The sequence below is a fragment of the Pelophylax lessonae genome, assembly GCF_965119305.1.
Source record: "Pelophylax lessonae genome assembly, chromosome: 3".
NCBI classification, from domain to species: Eukaryota; Metazoa; Chordata; class Amphibia; order Anura; family Ranidae; genus Pelophylax; species Pelophylax lessonae.
In genome coordinates this window covers 59,361,169-59,383,025 of record NC_138770.1, presented here as the reverse complement: position 1 = coordinate 59,383,025, position 21,857 = coordinate 59,361,169, and the positions used below count along the sequence as shown (strand labels likewise).

Below are 21,857 nucleotides of genomic sequence, written 5' to 3'. Positions count from 1 at the left end.
ACCTTTATAATATTTTTTTGATATGGACATTTCACTGATATGATTTTCCATTTGTATGAATATTTTGATTATATTCACAATTATTGTCAATTTTGATTAATCACTGCTGATGTTAGCGCTACACATTGTGTTATTAATGACAACTAATGAGCCTGAGTAAAAAAAAACGCGTCCCTGGCATCCCTTTGGATGAGCATGTTTCTTCCTGCTTGCCACTGGATGGTGCAGACTTTAGCTGTGCTGATCAGTTGCTTGGTAACTGTTCCAGAAACAGGTCTGAGAACATAATCGAGCAACTGATGGGTCTACACCAGCATTTCTCAAGTTTTTTTTTTTTTTCAATCATGGATTCCTTTTTAAAGTGTATGAAATCTTGAGCCCCCCCAGTCTAAAAATGTATATATTACTTATCAATGGGAAACCTAAGCCTGGGCAAATGCACACAACTGCCTTGATGAAATAAATTCAGCTCAATAGGTCCTCCCCCCCCCTTTACGTCAGAGGGTTCCCCCCCCTTACGTCAAAAGGGTCCCCCCCTTTTACCTTAGAGGGTCCCCCTCTTTACTTCAGAGGGTCCCATCCCTTTACGTTAGAGAGGCCTCCCCCTTTATGCCAGAGGGGCCCCCCTTTACGCCAGAGGGCCACCCTTACACCAGGGTCCCCTTTCTTTACACCAGAGGCCCCCCCTTTACACCAGAGGCCCCCCTTTATGCCAGAGGGGCCCCCTTTAAGCCAGGGGGCCCCCCTTTAAGCCAGAGGGCCAACCTTACACCAGGGTCCCCTTTCTTTACATCCGAGGGCCCCCTTTACGCCAGAGGGGCCCCCCTTTATGCCAGAGGGCCACCCTTACACCAGGGTCCCCTTTCTTTACACCAGGGTCCCCTTTCTTTACACCAGGGTCCCCTTTCTTTACACCAGGGTCCCCTTTCTTTACACCAGAGGGCCCCCCCTTTACACCAGAGGGCCCCCCCTTTACACCAGAGGGCCCCCCCTTTACACCAGAGGGCCCCCCCTTTACACCAGAGGGCCCCCCCTTTACACCAGAGGGCCCCCCCTTTACACCAGAGGGCCCCCCCTTTACACCAGAGGGCCCCCCTTCATGTTACAGGAGCCCCTCTTCACGTCAGAGGCCCCCATCCCACAGTTATCTCTTCACATCAGGGCCCTACCTTTTGGCTCCAGCAGTGTGGCAGAGGGCGGGGGCTGGAGCAGTTCTGGAGAAGCCAAACTCTTTCCTCTTCTGAATGCTGGGGGTGACCCCGCATTCCGCCTGCCCTGAATCTGTGTCATGCGTTGCCATGGTTCAGCCATTCAACACCCTAGCAACAAATGATGCCATGCATCCTGGCCCTAGATCAGGGATGGCGAACCTTGGCACCCCAGATGTTTTGGGACTACATTTCCCATGATGTTCCTGTACTCTGCAGTGTAGTTGAGCATCATGGGAAAACATCTGGGGTGCCAAGGTTCGCCATCACTGCCCTAAATCATAATTGGTTGATATGGTGCTGGTGGCTGGCCAACCTAACCACACCATGGCAACTCATGATGTTGATCAAACTAGGCCCCATGATCGCAAAGCCCCGGTTGAGAAGCACTGGTCTACACCATCAATGTCCAGTTCCTTCCCTGTCGCATGCATGTCTAAAAGGTGCCCAGGATGTGTTCTTTCACTTTTGCAATCCACAGGAAGTTGATGTATCACCCCCCCTGGCAGGTTCAGGAAAGGACTGAAGATATGTACACCTTTTTCAAAGCAGGAAAAAGCATTATAGTAATACATTGTTCTGAGTCAGTGATGAATGCTCTTTATTAATACTAATGAATATTACTTTAGTACTCCTCCTCCTTTCAATATAAAAAATTCTGCTTTTGTCAGGGTTCTCCTTTAACTCCAAGATACATCAGCTAGGGGAAGTTAGTAAATTACAATTTGTGCGCATCAGGAGGCATAGCGGCGATGCATATTAGCCGAGCAGCTGGAGCTCGGAGCCCGGCTATCAGAAGGCACATGTTCAAAGTGGTGTGCTTTTATGGAGGCCAGCACCGTGCCGGGTAATTGGATTTGTGCGCAGAGCATCTTGTGAGTGCTTTCTGTGTTTACCCCCCCAGCTACGCACAGCGCAGAGGAGTTCAGCCGTCGCAGTTAATTAAAAAAAAAAAAAAAAACTTTAAAAGACTCTCCTGTATAGCGTGCGGTGCTTAAATATTTGCTGTTCTTTCCGCAGGTTGAAGACCAAAACATCGGCCAAGTATGGACTGTCCGCCCAGCCCCGGCTCGTGGATATCATCGCCGCTGTGCCGCCGCAGTACCGGAAGCTTCTCGTGCCCAAGTTAAAGGCAAAACCAATCCGTACTGCCAGTGGGGTAAGAAGCCGATCTCCTATAGCAGGGGCTCCAAACTTCTCAGTATGAGGGCCAAGTCATGTGTTTTAAAATTTTTTTGAGCTGCAAAGAGAATCCCCATCAGTGCCTTCTTACATCAGGATCCCTATAGGTGTCCAACTGCTCCTACGTCAGGGTTCATATGGTGTCCCCCCCCCCCCCCTTACATCAAGCTCCCTATGGGTGTCCAATTGGCGGCCCCCCGTACGCCAGGGTCCCCATTGGTGTTCCCTCTTACACCAAGGTCCCAATTGGCCACCCCTTATGCCAGGGTCCCCATTGGGGTCCCCACTCTTACATCAGGATCCCCATTAGCATTCTTGCGTCAGGGTTTCCATTGGCGTCCCCCCCCCTTATGTCAGGGTTCCCATTTTGCGCTCCCCCCTCCCTTCTTATGTCAGGGTTCCCATTTTGCGCCCCCCCCTTCTTATGTCAGGGTTTCCATTGGCGCCCCTTACGCCAGGGCCCCTAATGACCCCCCCCTTCCGTCAGCGTCCCCATTGGTGTCCCCCCTTCCTTACGTCAAGGTTCCCATTGGTGAAGTCCCCTCCACCCTTAGGCCAGGGTTCCCGTTTGCTGTCCCCCCCCCCCCCTTTAGGTGAGGGTTCCCATTGGCGTTCATCCCTCCCTTTCTTAGGTCGGGGTTCCTATAGGAGTGTCCCCCCCCCTTAAGTTAGGGTCCCCATTGACGTCCCTTCTTACGTCAGGATCCCTATTGCTGTCCAACCCCCCCCCCCTTACATCAGGATTCCTATTGGTGTCCCCCCTCTTATGTCAATCTCCCCATGGGCATCCCCCTTAAGTCAGGCTCCTCATAGGCATCCCCCCTTATGTCAGGCTCCCAGGTAGCGGCCCCTCTTACGTCAGGGTCCCTATTGGCATCCCCCCTTATGTCAGGGTCCCCATTGGTGTCCCCCTTTACGTCAGGCTCCCCATGGGCGTCCCCCTTATGTCAGGCTCCTATCGGGTGGTACCCTTACGTCAGGGTCCCCATTTGCGTTCCCCCCCCAACCCCTTACATCAGGGTCCCCATTGACGTCCCCCTCCCTTACTTAAGGTTCCCCCCCCCCCTTATGTCAGCGTTCCCATTTGGCGCCCCCCCTCCTTACGTCAGGGTTCCCAGTTGTGGCCCCCCCCCCTTTACGTCAGGGTTCCTATTGACGTCCCCTTCCTTACGTCAGGGTTCCCATTGACGCCCCCCTTACATCTGGGTCCCCATTGGCATCCCCCTTATGTCAGGGTCCCCATTTGCATCACCCCCTCACGCCAGGGCCCCATTGGTCTACCCCTTCTACGTCAGGGTCCTCATCAGCGTCCTCCCCCCCCCCCAGCCTTTTAAAAAAGCAGCCACTCACCTGACCTACTGTCCAGCGGTGCACTCAGCCCAGCCATCTTCATCCTCTGTCCTCCCTCGACAGCGCCAGCATATTCACTTTGGGCACCACTTTGGGCTTCACAGCCGGGTGCCCCTCGCAAATCCTGAATGTTGGATGCAGTCTTCTGGGACCTGTCAGTGTCCCAAAAGACTGCAGGGGGAGTGAGGAGGACTTCCGTGGGAGCAGGTACCTGTCAAAATCAGGTAGGACAAAATCGGGTACCTGCGCCTCAAAAGTACCATTTGTGCATGAGGAGCGGGGGGGACGAGTCCTTAAAACGGAACTTCCCCGTTGGTTGTTCTGCACAGCTGCCCCAGATTCTGTGTGCTCCAGTTTTAGTAAACCTTCCCCAATGTATCCAGAACACAATAAGGATCATCTGCCAGATAAAGTTGCTTGCCGTGTTAATCCAGAATGCTTACATCCTCTTGTTTAATGATCCAGTTCAAACATTGTTGCCAAGCTGGGTGTGTGCCAGGTCTAGCTGATAGTATGGCATCACCCACTGGTAAGTATTGAGTTTTGCAGGTCAGAGAGGGAAACCACTCATGTGCATTGAAACCTGTAGTCATCAACGCGTTTCGGTAGATGCTACTCTCCTTCGTCAGGTCTAGACATAGAAGGATTCCCGGTCCTGACTTTGTTACTTGGAATTGACCCTTTGTATGTTCTGATTAACTAAGGCCCAACTTGCAGCTCGGGGGCTGCATGTGTTCCTTGAGAACTTTTTGTGCGGTCCTTGAGGCCCTTCAGGCAATCATCTTTCCCGATTGCTCTGATCTCTCATGCACACAGGTGGAGGCAGAAGGCGGGGCTGAAAGCCCTGGTTGGTATTTCAGTGCAGAAAAGTTCCAGTGTTGTCAGAGAAGCGGGAGGTGAGGAGCTCCTCGTGCATGGATTGCAGAGATGTTCAGAGAAGCGGGAGGTGAGGAGCTCCTCGTGCATGGATTGCAGAGATGTTCAGAGAAGCGGGAGGTGAGGAGCTCCTCGTGCATGGATTGCAGAGATGTTCAGAGAAGCGGGAGGTGAGGAGCTCCTCGTGCATAGATTGCAGAGATGTTCAGAGAAGCGGGAGGTGAGGAGCTCCTCGTGCATGGATTGCAGAGATGTTCAGAGAAGCGGGAGGTGAGGAGCTCCTCGTGCATGGATTGCAGAGATGTTCAGAGAAGCGGGAGGTGAGGAGCTCCTCGTGCATAGATTGCAGAGATGTTCAGAGGAGCGGGAGGTGAGGAGCTCCTCATGCATGGATTGCAGAGATGGACAGAATGTGTGTTTTTTTTTTTTTCATTAATTTGCTAAATACTGGGAAATGGTGTTCCGGCATTCAATAGAAAATTCATTGGTGACCGTGATTGGCACCATCTTTCATTCTTGTGTTTTTTTTCTTATAGATCGCGGTGGTCGCCGTCATGTGCAAACCCCATCGCTGTCCTCACATCAACTTCACCGGGAATATCTGTGTGTAAGTATAGGATACACTGTGCCACCAATCAGCCCTTTTCATGGTCAGACAGCTCCCTGGGGGCAGTGATTGGTGGACATGGTGAAAGGTGGGTGTGGTTTTAGAGAACAAATTTACCTTTTATGGGTGTTATTAAGCTGACTTTGCATGCAAGCGGGCCGCCCCCAAGGTAGTACCCACATGATATGCTGAACCTCTGATTGATTGGAATAACTGAAATCCAATAAATGAAAGGGGCGGGCCAGGGGCAGTCATGCTGATAGGAGGAGAGAGGAGCTCATCAGTTGATAATAATGATGGTATTCCTTATGTTCCCTAGGTACTGTCCTGGCGGTCCAGATTCCGATTTTGAATATTCGACCCAGTCTTATACAGGATATGAGGTGATGACGTGTTCTGCGAAGAACCTGTATGAAAACAGAATTGATTTGTTATCTGTTGAAACTGTCCCTTTGCATCTCTCAGTAAGAGGCTACCTTTAGCCCCTTTGCTGCCACCAATTTATTTGGGTTAGAGTCTGGCTGGCACAGCAGTCACACGATCGACTGGTTCCCGATCATTACTAGAGAACAGGAGTTGTCTGACTGCTCAGTCACCTTGCTGTAAGAACGCTCTCACCACAGAAACCTGGGCTGTCTATGAACGCATATATACGACACGCGGGCATTAAAACTCCCCCCTCTATGCCTCCACACTTACAGTATCTCACAAAAGTTAGTACACCCCTCACATTTTTGTAAATATTTTATTCTATCTTTTCATGTGACAACACTGAAGAAATGACACTTTGCTACAATGTAAAGTAGTGAGTGTACAGCTTGTATAACAGTGTAAATTTGCTGTCCCCTCAAAATAACTCAACACACAGCCATTAATGTCTAAAACACTGGCAACAAAAGTGAGTACACTCCTAAATAAATAAAAATTGTCCAAATTGGGCCCAATTAGCCATTTTCCCTCCCCGGTGTCATGTGACTCGTTAGTGTTGCAAGGTCTCAGGTGTGAATGGGGTGCAGGTGTGTTAAATTTGGTGTTATCGCTCTCACTCTCTCATACTGGTCACTGGAAGTTCAACATGGCACCTCATGGCAAAGAACTCTCTGAGGACCTGAAAAAAAGAATTGTTGCTCTACATAAAGATGGCCTAGGCTATAAGAAGATTGCCAAGACCCTGAAACTGAGCTGCAGCACAGTGGCCAAGACCATACAGTGGTTTAACAGGACAGGTTCCACTCAGAACAGGCCTCATCATAGTCAACCAAAGAAGTTGGGTGCATATGCTCAGCGTCATATCCAGAGGTTGTCTTTGGGAAATAGACGTATGAGTGCTGCCAGCATTGCTGCAGAGGTTGAAGGGGTGGGGGGGTCAGCCTGTCAGTCCTCAGACCATACGCCGCACACTGCATCAAATTGGTCTGCATGGCTGTCATCCCAGAAGGAAGCCTCTTCTAAAGATGATGCACAAGAAAGCCTGCAAACAGTTTGCTGAAGACAAGCAGACTAAGGACATGGATTACTGGAACTATGTCCTGTGGTCTGATGAGACCAAGATAAAGTTATTTGGATCAGATGGTGTCAAGCGTGTGTGGTGGCAACCAGGTGAGGAGTACAAAGACAAGTGTGTCTTGCCCACAGTCAAGCATGGTGGTGGGAGTGTCATGGTCTGGGGCTGCATGAGTGCTGTAGGCACTGGAGAGCTACAGTTCATTGAGGGAACGATAAATGCCAACATGTACTGTGACATACTGAAGCAGAGCATGATCCCCTCCCTTCGGAGACTGGGCCGCAGGGCAGTATTCCAACATAATGACCCCAAACACACCTCCAAGACCCCCTGCCTTTCTAAAGAAGCTGAGGGTAAAGGTAATGGCTGGCCAAGCATGTCTCCAGACCTAAACCCTATTGAGCATCTGTGGGGCATCCTCAAAGGGAAGGTGGAAGAGCACAAGGTCTCTAACATCCACCAGCTCTGTGATGTCACCATGGAGGAGTGGAAGAGGACTCCAGTGGCAACCTGTGAAGCTCTGGTGAACTCCATGCCCAAGAGGGTTAAGGCAGTGCTGGAAAATAATGGTGGCCACACAAAATATTAACACTTTGGGGCCAATTTGGACATTTTCACTTAGAGGTGTACTGACTTTTGTTGCCAGCGGTTTAGACATTAATGGCTGTGTGTTGAGTTATTTTGAAGGGACAGCAAATGTATACTGTTATACAAGCTGTACACTCACTACTTTACATTGTAGCAAAGTGTCATTTCTTCAGTGTTGTCACATGAAAAGATAGAATAAAATATTTACAAAAATGTGAGGGGTGTACTCACTTTTGTGAGATACTGTATATGTTATGTTGGCAGCAAGAGGTTGATGAGAACCTGTCGCTTCTGTTGTGCTATCACATGGGCTTGTCAGTCAGTCAAATGATGGGGTGGGGGGAGGGGGGAGTTTTAAATTACAATTAAAGTATCACATATTTGATTTAAAAAAAACAAAAAATTGTAATTCTTTCGCTGCCAGCGCTTTGCGTTGTTTGCACACTTTTAAAAAATCATTTTAGCCCTGAAGAATACATAAAACCCCCAAAACATTTTATATTTTCTGAAAGCAGACACCCCTAGAGAATAAAATAGTGATAGTTCCAATTTTTTATGTTACACGATATTACCGCAAAGGTATAGGAAAACACAAAATCTCAGAAAAAAAATGCACTAAAGTTAATATTAGGGCGCACTAACGCAATACATTTTTTTGGTAAAATAGAAAAAGGAAGGGGTTGCGCGGAGTAAATGGATATAAATAATCAAAGGGTAATCTCGGATTGACCACCAGTACACAAATCCTAGCTTTTCAACCAATCACCGTTTTGTATATTTGAATAATACGGTGCAGTCCAGTTTTTCCAAGTAAATGGATGACAACATGTCAAACCTTAAAAATTATTCAGGATTTCTATAGCGCCAGCAGTTTACGCAGCGCTTTACAATGTTAGAGGGAGACAATACAGTTACAATACAATAAAATACAAGAGGATTAAGAGGGCCCTGCTCAGAAGAGCTTACAATCTAATAGGGTGGGGCAGGTGGTACAAGAGGTTGTAAGAGTAGGGAATGAGCTGATGGAAGATTAGTTGGCGGTGTGCTAGGCTTCCCTGAAGAGATGAGTTTTCAGGGATCGCCTGAAAGCAGCTAGAGTAGGAGATAGCCGTACAGGTTGAGGTAGAGAATTCCAGAGGATGGGAGAGGCTCTGGAGAAATCCTGGAGACGAGCATGGGAGGAGGAGACAAGGTCTTGAGAGGAGCGGAGAGGACGGTTTGGGTGATATTTGGAGACAAGATTGGTGATGTAGCTCGGGGCAGAGTTGTGAATGGCTTTGTATGTTATGGTTAGTAAAATCTTTAACCACTTAAGCCCTGGAGGATTTGGCTGCTCAAGTACCAGGGCCTATTTTGCGATTCGGCACTGCGTGACTTTAACGGACAATTGGCTAGTGAGGCTAATGAGCCTATAGGAATGTGTGGGGCTTAGCAACTCCAATTCTACCTAGAATTGTCAGAACCTTCTGAGATTTGGCTGAAAGAAGAAAGCTTTGCAGGAGCCTGAGCTTCCTGCCCAGCAGCATGCAGGAAAATGTCAATCCTGGCAGGGGAATTCTCAGTTCCAGTTAGTGACGACATGAATACCCAAATCATTGAGTGTAGCTGATCTAGTCAACTGACCTTTTTTTTTTTTTTTTAAATGTATTTTTATTTTTAAATGTATTTTTTTCCCCTTTACAGCCGACATCAATGCGAGCGATCCGCGCTCGTTACGACCCCTTCCTTCAGACGCGACATCGAGTGGAACAGGTACTGTATGCTGTCATGCCTTTTTTTTTTTTAACCCTAAAGAGCACCTGGCTGTGTTTTCCAAAATTAGTGGTGCCTTATCCAATATTCTGAATGTTTTGGTGCCCCACCCCTGAGGATCTTTGATAAGCCCCTCCCCCTCCATTAATTTATCTGGTAATAGATCCTCATTGGACTCTATAGTTCCCCTGGTGCCCAACCTGTTGCACTTTGGTACTGGGCATGGCCAATGGTCCCCGGCGGTCAGTAGTTGGAAAGTATTAATTGTAAGGGGGATGTAACGACAGTGATCTCTAGCAGTCTTATATGTTACACATCCCCAGTCTCTAACAGACTCCTGCCGCATGTCCCCAACTTTAATCTACACCCAATCCCGGACCAGCCCCCCCAATGTCAGAGTTAGGCAATGTATTATAGGTCTTGGCACCACACCTTCCAGCATGCCAACCTTGTGCCAAAACATTGCAATGGGAATTGGGGCATGTCCATCAAGGTTGTGGGCTGTTACGGGGCCACAATCCAGTCTCCTGCCACCTCAAGCAGTACGTCAGGTAAACATTTTGAGTAACCACATTTGTCTTGGTAATCAGCCATTTGCAGTTACCTGTACAGCAGAGCTCCAGACTTGGGAGTGGGATAAGCTGTAAAAGAAGCCAATCGGGTGTGTTGTAGTGCAATTTGCATGCTGATAGTAGGAGAGTGACAGAGGAGCTCATCGGTCTTCTGCTTCTCCGTTCATTGTCCAGTCACAGGTTGCCTGTAAGTGTCCATAGGGGGGTGCAGTGCTGCAGTGATTGATTGGCATTGTGAAGGGTGGGTGTGGTCTTAGAGAACAAACATGCCTTATGGGTGTTATCAGGCAGCCTCTGCATGCAGACCACCCCCCAAGGTAACACCCACATGGGATGCTGAACCTCTGATTGGAAGAACTGAAATCCAGTGAATTAAAGGGGTGGGCCAGGGACAGTCATGCTGATAGGAGGAGAGTGACAGAGAGATGAGCTCATCAGTCACCTGCTTCTCATTTCACCATCCAGTCACAGGTTGCCTGTAAGTGTTACTTATTGGCAGCAGAGGAAAATCAGATCTCCTGTCCTGCCAGACAGGGTTGTGCTCTGTGGCAGAGCTGTGCAAATCTCAGGGCTGGATGGACGGAAATACAAATCTTTTGGCAGGTAAAACATCTCCCCAGTTTTAAGTCACGTGCTTTTAATCTGCTGAAATTAAAATGAGCAGCCCAGGTCGAATCCAATGAGTCTGATCCAGTTCAGATCCAATGAATAAAAGGGGGCAGGCTAGGGGCTGTCAGCCTGGGAAGGAAGAGCTAGATCATGCTGGACATCCTTTAGGCTGGAAATGAGGTGGGCTGTATCTGACTCGCTGCAGATTCTAACGCACATTGTGAGCAGCTCACAGAGTAAGCAATTTCAGTACAGGAGCCCTTCCCACCAGCCAAATGAATTCCCAAGTTTATCAAGATATTTTGCAGGAGAACATGAGCTTCAGCTGGTAGACAGATGGCCTTAACAGAAGAGGAGTGTTGCAACAGGACAATGACCCAAAGCATAGAAGTAAATCCACAACAGAATGGCTTAAACAGAAGTAAATACGCCTTCTGAAGTGGCCCAGTCAGAGTCCTGACCTGAACCCGATTGAGATGCTGTGGCATGACCTCAAGAAAGCGATTCACACCAGACATCCCAAGAATATTGCTGAACTGAAACAGTTCTGTAAAGAGGAATGGTCAAGAATTACTCCTGACCGTTGTGCATTTCTGATCTGCAACTACAAGAAACGTTTGGTTGAAGTTATTGCTGCCAAAGGAGGTTCAACCAGTTATTAAATCCAAGGGTTCACATACTTTTTCCACCTGCACTGTGAATGTTTACATGGTGTGTTCAATAAAAACATGGCAACATTTCAGTCTTTGTGTGTTATTAGTTTAAGCAGACTGTGATTGTCTATTGTTGTGACTTAGATGATGATCAGATCACATTTTATGACCAATTTGTGCAGAAATCCATATCATTCCAAAGGGTTCACATACTTTTTCTTGCAGCTGTATGTCATCACTGGGTCTCGAATAAGGAATGTAATAAAAATAGGCTGATAAGCTACTCTCCGAAAATACATGTCCACCGTTCTGCTGTTTTTGAAAAGGTATGATGGTAGTGAAGGGTTAATAGGAGGTAGATTGCCCCGTAACAGCCCACAACCTTGATGGACATGCCCCAATTCCCATTGCAATGTATAGGCAGAAGGTTGGCATGCTGGAAAGTGTGGTGCCAAGATCTATAATGCATTGCATAACTGTGACATTGGGGGCTGGTCCGGGATTAGGCTCTGTTTAAAAAAAGACTTCCGTCACCAAGCAGCCGCTTGAGGATGTTTTTTACGTGGATTTGAAGGAGCAGCATGTCCTGGTATAATGAGGAGCAATAAGTATTGTTTCCAGGACCATATGGAGCCACTGACAACTTCTCATGCAGCCTGGAGCTTACCTTTTAAAGGATAGCTGTAGTTTGTATTTGTACATGACTTACTAAACTAACGTGCTGCCGAACCAGTAAACACCATCTCCTTTGTTTATTCAGAACCATTGGTTAGAGTTTACCTCCTGTGCTCTAAATCCCTTGAGTCTGGGACTTTTCGCTTGGGACCATCATAGATCTAGACCAGTTTTCCAATCGGGGTGCTGTCTGGTTTCCCCAGGGTGCCATGAGCATGGGACCCAGTTTGCCCTGGATCAGCGTCATGAGTGCCACATTGCCGCCAGCACAATAAAAACCAACAAGGCCCTAGGGCGAGGGCTCTCAACAGCAGTGCAATTCATGTCTCTGATTCAGGGACAGCAGGGCCACTTTCCTCCCCCGAGGGAAGTCCTCCAGGCCTCCTCCTACCTGTCAGGAAAGAGCTCACCTGCTGGTGGCACTGTAGCTCCCAGATCCATAAGCTGCAGTTCCAGTGTCCACCAGCGGGTGTCTCTCAGTAGTCAGAAGCGAACATCTTATGCAATCAGTCATCACCTGATGCTGGTTGCAGGAAGTATATTTAAACCCTGTGTATGCTTCTTCTCACTGCCTTGGTATTGTCTCCATGTGCTCCTGACCTGCATGCCTGTGTCCCTGTATCCTGATCCTGGACTCTGATCCTGACCCTGCAGCCTGATTCCTTCCTTCCTGTTTGCTTACTCCGTCTCCTGCAACCCTCTCTCTGTTCTGTCTTGCTCCCAGCTCCCTCTGCTTGATCTCCCGTGTATGACCCCGGCTCTGTTACTATTACTATTCATTTATCCTGTTTTGTATATATTTGGTTTGAGCAGTTGTTTGCTGTGTGTCACTATTGTTTGGGTATCTGATTGGATTTACACAGTTATAGTTTTCTGGAGGTGCGTTTACATTTGTGTTATTCACTTATTTTTAAATAAATTATATTCTTTACACCTTAATTATGTCTAATGTTCTCTGTGTCAGTCCACACATTTCTGGTCACACCTGTTGCTGACAGAATACCAAGGCCAGTCCTGACCAGAAGTGGCTGCACAGAGAAGCCATCTTAGCTCTGTTGTTTGTGGCAAGATGCATCTTGAGGAGGTAATTTACTTTTCTTTGCTGGTGACAGAGGAAAAGGAATACTGCTGCCAGATATTAAAGGAGTGGGCCAGGGACCAGCTGTTAGAATGCATTCGTCTTGCTCATTCCCTAGTTGATCAGGGCAGGATGCTGTTTGATGATCAGCCATTGATTCAAGTTTGTGCAGAGTTGGCTTTGTCCAGTATTCCTAAAGAAAGTGATGACTTTTCTCCCCCCTTTAGTATGGCTCAGGTAGAATCACTGGTATGGTTATTGGAGGATGACTCCTCTTATTTCTTTGAGCACTATTCAGCATGTTCCCAACAGGTGCTAGTAGATTGTATTAATGCAGTGCAGTCTCTTGTCAGACAGGCAGAGTGTAAACTGAATCTTGTTCAACCGTTATTACAAGCATGGTCAGATATATTGCACTCAGCTTCAGTCAGTTTGCAACAACCCCTTCCTACTGCTAGACACCTGCCTGCTCAAACATCTCTCTCTCCATCACCCACAGCAACCACAGTTGCAGCCCAGTTTACCCTTCTACCAACCATATGTCAGTACCCTGTTCCCACTTGCTGCACCTACCCTGCCTTTAACTCCTTGAAGCTTACCTCTTCTCCACTGTCTGCACCAATCCTTCAGAAATCCTCCTTAGTTACTGCTCCCTCTTTTTCAAAACCCCCCAGCTTTTCTTTGCTACCAGCTGCTCCCCCTACTCACAGCCCTGTGTTCACATGCAGAACCTCAGTGGCAAAACCCAAAAAGAAACGAAAGTTTTTCCCAACTTGCAAAATCTTGCCACTATCCAATTGTGCATCCACGCCAGCCGATCTGCTCCAGCCTGCATCCACGCCAGACGATCTGCTCCAGCCTGCATCCACACCAGCCGATCTGCCTGCATCCACGCCAGCCGATCTGCTCCAGCCTGCTTCCACGCCAGCCGATCTGCTCCAGCTAGCTTCCATGCCAGCTGATCTGCTCCAGCTTGCTTCCACGCCAGCCGATCTGCTCCAGCCTACTTCCACGCCAGCCGAACTGCTCCAGCCTGAAGTTCTGGTCCCTTTTGTCCAGCCTGAAGTTCTGGTCCCTTTTGTCCAGCCTGAAGTTCTGGTCCCTTTTGTCCAGCATGAAGTTCCGGTCCCTGTTGCCCAGCTTGAAGTTCCGGTCCCTGTTGCCCAGCTTGAAGTTCCGGTCCCTGTTGCCCAGCTTGAAGTTCCGGTCCCTGTTGCCCAGCTTGAAGTTCCGGTCCCTGTTGCCCAGCTTGAAGTTCTGGTCCCTGCTGCCCAGCTTGAAGTTCTGGTCCCTGCTGCCCAGCTTGAAGTTCTGGTCCCTGCTGCCCAGCTTGAAGTTCTGGTCCCTGCTGCCCAGCTTGAAGTTCTGGTCCCTGCTGCCCAGCTTGAAGTTCTGGTCCCTGCTGCCCAGCTTGAAGTTCCGGTCCCTGTTGCCCAGCTTGAAGTTCCGGTCCCTGTTGCCCAGCTTGAAGTTCCGGTCCCTGTTGCCCAGCTTGAAGTTCCGGTCCCTGTTGCCCAGCTTGAAGTTCCGGTCCCTGTTGCCCAGCTTGAAGTTTCGGTCCCTGTTGCCCAGCTTGAAGTTTCGGTCCCTGTTGCCCAGCTTGAAGTTTCGGTCCCTGTTGCCCAGCCAAAGGGGCAGGTGCCCAATGCCCAGCCTGTCTCTGGACATCCTGTCCCTAACAACCTGCCTGCCTCTGATGGTCTGCTGCTCGATGACACGTCTACCCCTAGGGATCTGCTGTCTGACAACCTGCCTTCTTCTGCCTCTGATCCGGTGACAGATGTCCAGCCTGATGATCCCATGCTTGATGTCCAGCATGCGTCTGATGATCCTTTTACCATTGACCAGCCTGATCTTACTTCTCTTCTACTTACCACCCAGCCGGGTTCTACTGACTCAATACCAGCTGCTCGGTTGGACTGTCATGCAAAAACAAAGTGTTCACCTGCTAATGGGTTTGAAAGCTCTGAGTCCTCGCATGCTTTATATGGGTTACCTGTTTGGCCTGAGATTCGTTTGTCGGTTGCCTCGGTTGAGTCCCTCTGGCAGAGTGTTGTTCCTATGGCTCCAAAGCCTGGTGGTCCGGACATGCCCATGGTAACTAGTAGCTGCATTTGCCTTCATGGCCCTGGTCATGGTAAGCTCCTGGGGAATGGAGGGGTACTATCTGTGCCTCTCCATGATCCGGATGCGCTTGCCCCAGCTTTGGGTGCACTAGGGGACCCGGGTCAGGTAACCAGTGCCTCAGAGATACCTAGGTGGCTTTTGAAGTGCAGAGTAAGTCCTGGAAACCAGGCAAGCTACTTGGTTATGGCGAGACACTTCTGTGTCAGAGTTCTGGTATTGTCACATGACCCCATGGCTAAGTCTGCAGGCAACTCGTGGGACCCCAGCAATGGGGTACCTGCTGTTCTGAGGGACTTGAAGTATCAAATTCTGTACATGTCAGAGGATCTGGCCAGCAGGACACCCAGCCAGTTGCTTGACCTCAGCGGTGGGATACCCAGTCAGTCACCTGACCCAGGCGGTGGGACACTTTGCCTATTGTTGGATCTTGGCAATGGGGCATCTCGCTTGGAACCCGGCACTTCTTCAGCCTACAAGGAACTTTTGCTCTGGATTTGTGCAGCAAATGACTGTCTTTTATGGACTGGTTTAGCTAGGGGTTTTTTGGAGCGTCCTGAGGCCGCTCCTTAGAGGGGGGGTACTGTCAGGAAAGAGCTCACCTGCTGGTGGCACTGTAGCTCCCAGATCCATAAGCTGCAGTTCCAGTGTCCACCAGCGGGTGTCTCTCAGTAGTCAGAAGCGAACATCTTATGCAATCAGTCATCACCTGATGCTGGTTGCAGGAAGTATATTTAAACCCTGTGTATGCTTCTTCTCACTGCCTTGGTATTGTCTCCATGTGCGCCTGACCTGCATGCCTGTGTCCCTGTATCCTGATCCTGGACTCTGATCCTGACCCTGCAGCCTGATTCCTTCCTTCCTGTTTGCTTACTCCGTCTCCTGCAACCCTCTCTCTGTTCTGTCTTGCTCCCAGCTCCCTCTGCTTGATCTCCCGTGTATGACCCCGGCTCTGTTACTATTACTATTCATTTATCCTGTTTTGTATATATTTGGTTTGAGCAGTTGTTTGCTGTGTGTCACTATTGTTTGGGTATCTGATTGGATTTACACAGTTATAGTTTTCTGGAGGTGCGTTTACATTTGTGTTATTCACTTATTTTTAAATAAATTATATTCTTTACACCTTAATTATGTCTAATGTTCTCTGTGTCAGTCCACACATTTCTGGTCACACCTGTTGCTGACACTACCCACTGCCATAAAATCAAAAAGGTAGGGCTCTGAATGTGGGGGATGGGATGACTCGGGTATAGGAGGCCTCTGACATATATGATGTGATGGGGGCTCTGAGGAATGGAGGGGACTTAGATGTGATGGGGGGCACCTCCAATGTGAAGGGGGCACCTCTGATGTGATGGGAGGGCCTCTGATGGTGTGCTCTGATGTGATGAGGGCGCCTCTGATGTAATGGGAGCACCTCTGATGTGAAGGGGCGCCTCTGATCGAATGGGAGCACCTCTGATGGTGTGCTCTGATGTGATGGGGCGCCTCTGATGTGATGGGAGCACCTCTGATGTGAAGGGGCGCCTCTGATCGAATGGGAGCACCTCTGATGGTGTGCTCTGATGTGATGGGGGCGCCTCTGATGTAATGGGAGCACCTCTGATGTGAAGGGGCGCCTCTGATCGAATGGGAGCACCTCTGATGGTGTGCTCTGATGTGATGGGAGCACCTCTGATGTGATGGGAGCACCTCTGATGTGAAGGGGCGCCTCTGATCGAATGGGAGCACCTCTGATGGTGTGCTCTGATGTAATGGGAGCACCTCTGATGTGAAGGGGCGCCTCTGATCAAATGGGAGCACCTCTGATGGTGTGCTCTGATGTGATGGGGCGCCTCTGATGTGATGGGAGCACCTCTGATGGTGTGCTCTGATGTGAAGGGGCGGACCTCTGATGTGAAGGGGCGGACCTCTGATGTGAAGTTAGTTTCATTAAGGTGTTTGTGTACATCATCACAGGATCAGGTTTCCCATTGACAAGTAACATTTCCCTTTTTTCACATTTTAGACTGGTGGGTTCTCCAGATTTTGCATACTTTTTAAAGGGGAACTACAACTGAAAAAAGGTTGAGGAACGCTTATCTATACTTGGACAAAAAACACATTGGGGGTTCAAACCCTCCACCTGTACACAGGGAGCAAACACTGTATTTGGGCTTTGGGGCGGGTACAGACAAGAGGTCCGGCCCTTGAGTAGCCCAGCTGTGCTCTGCCACCTCCCCTGAGGAATAATGCCCAAAAGTAAGCCATTGTTATGGGGATCAGCCATTGGATAATGCAAGATTTCCTCAACAGAAGGATTGTTTTTTTTTTTTTAATTTTAAAATTTTAAAGGAGTTGTAAAGCCAGGAAGGTTTTATTTTAATCTTAATGCATAGAATGCATTAAAGATAAAAAAGCCTTCTGTGTGCAGAAGCCCCCCCCCCCTCCCCAAGGGACCCTAATACTTACCTGAGCCCCCTCACTGTCCAGCAATGTCCACGAGTCCCTCGGCCGTCCTGGAACTCTTCCTCCTGATTGGCTGGGATACAGCCACGGAGCCATTGGCTCCCACACCTGTCAATCAAAGTCAGTGATCCATTCAGGAGAGAGAGGGGCGGGGCCGAACAACAGCTCCATGTTTGAATGGACAGCTTGGCTTGGGTGTCCCCATAGCAAGCTGCTTGCTGTGTGGGCACTCGATAGGAGGGAGGGGCCAGGAGCAGGAACGAGGGACCCGAGAAAAGGTGGATCCAGGCTGCTCTGTGCAAAACCAACTGCACAGAGGAGGTGTGTATAACATGTTGTTGTTTTTTTTTTTTTTTTTTAATTTTTTTTTAAAAGAGACTTTACAATCACTTTAACTGGTCATGGGGCACCACGAGGAGTATCTGTAGGTCCCCATAGACAGACTTCATTATGTAACTGAAATCACAGGTCACAGGTTATATGGTTCAGCCATATAATGAAGTAAGTATTCTCTATGTGGATACACGTGTGGACCTACAGATCCTTAGAGGCACCCCTCTTCTTGTATCTACAGTTACCATACAGGCCTGACAATTGTAACTGGTGCTTCTGCAAAAAAAAATATGCTAAATAAACACATAGGGGTGCGTTTTTTATAAAAAAAAAAAAAAATTGCACAACTGTTCATCCGTCCAAACTGCATGTAAATCCATGTATACAAATTGGGCAAAATCGAATGTTCTCCAGCTATATTCTCATCCGTTCAAATGTGTGAATATTGAAAATGCTGCATTATGGCCACTAGATGGAGCTGAGGAGTATAAAAAATAAGTAAATAATGGGGCAGCATAGAATGCGCTCTAGCTATTTTCTCTGTAGCTCGTGTGTGTGAGAAATCCTGCATTATGGCCACTAGATGGAGCTGAAGAGTATAAGAAATAAGTAAATAATATAGCTGACAAACAATGGAATTTTATAGACCATTTTTAATGAATAAGAAATACCACTTTATGGTCACTAGATGGAGCTGAGGGGCTTAAAGTGGTTAAGGCCACTAGATGGAGCTGAAGAGTATAAGAAATAAGTAAATAATGGGGCAGAATAGAATGCTCTCTAGCTATTTTCTCTGTAGCTCGTGTGTGTGAGAAATCCTGCATTATGGCCACTAGATGGAGCTGAAGAGTATAAGAAATAAGTAAATAATATAGCTGACAAACAATGGAATTTTATAGACCATTTTTAATGAATAAGAAATACCACTTTATGGTCACTAGATGGAGCTGAGGGGCTTAAAGTGGTTAAGGTCACTAGATGGAGCTGAGGAGTATAAGAAATAAGTAAATAATGGGACAGAATTGAATGCTCTCTAGCTATATTCTCTGTAGCTCAAGTGTGTGAGAAATGCTGCATTATGGCCACTAGATGGAGCTGAGGAGTATAATAAAGAAGTAAACAATGGGACAGAATAGAATGCTCTCTAGCTATATTCTCTGTAGCTCAAGTGTGTTAGAAATCCTGCATTATGGCCACTAGATGGAGCTGAGGAGTATAAGAAATAAGTAAATAATGGGACAGAATTGAACGCTCTCTAGCTATATTCTCTGTAGCTCATGTGTGAGAGAAATCCTGCATTATGGCCACATGGAGCTGAAGAGCATTGGAAATAAGTAAACAGGTGGCAAAATTGAATATTCTCTGGTATTCTCAACAGTTTGAGTGTGTGAATGTGAGAAAATACTGCATTATGACCACTAGATAGAGCTAGAGGAGCACATGAAATAAAAAAAATGGGGCAAAACTTGATATTCTCCAGCGAAATTCTCAGCAGCTCAGAAGTGTGAATGCGTGAAATACCACATTATGACCACTGGATGGTGCTGACAATTGAAAGAAAAATATGCCCCTTTAACTCCATCTAGTGGCCATAAATTGGTGTTTCCACATGCACACATTTGAATTGCAGAGAATATAGCTGACAAACAATGGAATTTTATAGACCATTTTTAATGAATAAGAAATACTACTTTATGGTCACTAGATGGAGCTGAGGGGCTTAAAGTGGTTAAGGTTTTTCACTAAGGAGCTTAAAGTGGTTTTACGCACATGAGGAGCTCAAAGTGGTGGTTTTTCACCTTGATGCATTCTATGCATTAACTCTGTTGTATCCTCAAAAAACAAAAAAACAAACCCTGCAGGACAATGGCAAAATGAGCTAGTATGCATCGCATACTAGCACATTATGAAATACTTACCTTAGAACGAAGCCACGGCAAGGTCGCCAGGACACCGGTGAGGCAGCCGACATCTTCGCTCGGCGTCTTTTCCGGGTTCGGCGGCTCTGGTGCTGTGAGTGGCCGGAGCCGCGATGACGTCACTCCCATGCATGTGCGCGGGAGTTCACTTTCGGGCAAGGAGCTCTGAAGGTCCACCGGCCCTTCAGAGAGCATGCGGCGCTGGTGTCAGCGGCTGCATGCAGGGTGAATATCTCCTAAACCGTGCAGGTTTAGGAGATCTTAATTTTACCTACAGGTAAGCCTTATTTTAGGCCTTATTATAGGCTGACCTGTAGGTAAAAGTTAAAAAGCGGAGTATACTACCAATTTAAGGCGAAAAACCTTCTGTGCTGCAGCACCCTCCCAGACCCCCCCCCCCTTTTCTTACCGGAGCCCAATCAGATCCAGCGACGTGCACAAGTGCAGTGGCTCCAGCCGCTGCCACACTCCTCATTGGCTTCCGCTGCTGTCAGTCGAAAGCTGTGACACGGGAGTGAGGTTGGGAGTAGGGCCAAGTCCCGCTGTCTGTGTCAATGGACGCAGCAGCGGGACTCGGGAGCGAGCCCGCACGGGTGCCCTCCATGAAAAGCGGCTTTTTGTAGGGGCACCCGATGAAGAGGAGGGGCCTGGGGGGCCAGTGGGGCACCCCAAAAGAAGAGGATCAGGGCTTCTCTGTGCAAAACCATTGCATAGACCAGGTAAGTATAGGCATGTATGTTATAAAAAAAAAAAAAAAATCAAATGTTTACAACCCATTTAAGAAATAAGAAAATAGTAGGGCAAAAGTGAACATTCTCTGCCTACATTCTCAGCTGTGTAAATGTGAGAAATACCTCATTATGGCCACCAGGTAGAGCTGAGGAGCATAGGAAATAAGTAGATGGAGGGGCAAAATGTAATGTTCTCTGGCTATATTCTAAGCAGTTTGAATGTGGGAAAGTGAGAAACTCCACATTACAACCATTTGATGGAGGTGAGTAGCATAAGAAATTAATTGGGCCAAATCGAATGAATTCTCAGCAGTTTGAATGTGTGAATGCGAAAAATACCACATTATACTCACTAGATGGCGCTGACTGTCATAACAAAAGTATGCTCTTTAGCTCCATCTAGTGGCTGTAAATTTGTATTTGTTTTATTAATTGTACACTGACTGTAATCCCAAGTTTTCAGTCCTAAAATATGTAAGAGCTGGGTGGCAGTTTAACGTAACTCCACTGCGCATGCTCAAGACTTGTGTCCTTTGTGACTGATCAATGGTTGAGTAAAGAAGACTCCAGACCCGGGAGAAGGTTGGTAAATCTAGTATTAGAGCGCCGCACTGTAATTCCATTCAAAAAATAGTTTTTATTCTAAATGGAAATTGTATACAAAATCCAACATGTTTCAAGGGCTATGCTCCTTTCATCAGGGCTGAAATATCCCATAAAAAGTAAAAATAATTACAACCATCAAAGTAATGATGAATACATTGAAATGTGTCTGGACATCCTTAACACATCTTAAAAATCAGATTACTGGATTGATGAAGAAGGAAAAAAACCACTAAATTGGTGATATTACCATAATAATTGCACTGGTATAATAATAGTTATATTATGGGATGTATTGGGGATACTGCCCATCCCTGTGTGGACATTTTAAGACCATTTCCTACTCTTGTCTACCAACAGCTCAAGCAACTGGGGCACAGTGTGGACAAGGTGGAGTTCATTGTGATGGGGGGGACGTTCATGGCCCTGCCTGAGGACTACAGAGACTACTTCATCCGAAACCTCCACGACGCCCTGTCTGGGCACACTTCCAACAATGTATCCGAGGCTGTGCGGTAAGACCGAGTGAACATTGCCTGAGTTCTATATGTTTTATTTCCTTTTTTATATATTTTTTTTCTTTTTATTTAGTCCTCTCCCTTTCCCTCTCCCCCACCCTACCTCTTTTTTTCCCTTCTTTTTCTTTTCTCCCCCACCCCCCCTTTTCCTTCTTTCCTTTCTTTGTTTTCTGCTCCACCACCCCTTCCCCCCTATGCCCCATCTGTGCTACCTCCTCCCTTCTTTCCCCCTTTCCTTTTTCTCTCTTCTCCTCTCCTCCTCTTTTCCCCCTTTCCTTTTCTTTTTTCTCCTCTCTTCCTCTTCTCCTCTTCTTCTCTCCTCTCCGGTTCTCTCTTCCTTCTCTCCTATCCAACCCCCCCCCCATTAATTTCTTTTCATGCTCCTCTCCTCCTCTTTCTGTTCTTTCCTCTCTCCACCCCCTCTCTCTTATTCCCTTCTTTACTCTTTCTTTTCTCACCCTTCTTTCCTGTCTCCTCTTCCCCCTCTTCTCTTTTTTTCTCCTCTCTCCTTTACTCTGCTCTCA

General features: G+C 47.6%; 1 protein-coding gene across 1 annotated transcript in view; it reads left to right on the top strand.

Moving 5' to 3' along the window:
• Positions 1 to 21,857, top strand: part of ELP3 (elongator acetyltransferase complex subunit 3) — a 238,366-nt gene that overhangs the window by 41,285 nt on the left and 175,224 nt on the right. Inside the window, exons 3-7 of the mRNA XM_082251144.1 lie at positions 2,229 to 2,367; positions 5,153 to 5,223; positions 5,543 to 5,606; positions 8,999 to 9,067; positions 21,176 to 21,330. Of these exons, the coding sequence (XP_082107270.1) occupies positions 2,229 to 2,367; positions 5,153 to 5,223; positions 5,543 to 5,606; positions 8,999 to 9,067; positions 21,176 to 21,330 (498 nt within the window). The remainder of the gene's footprint in view (positions 1 to 2,228; positions 2,368 to 5,152; positions 5,224 to 5,542; positions 5,607 to 8,998; positions 9,068 to 21,175; positions 21,331 to 21,857) is intronic.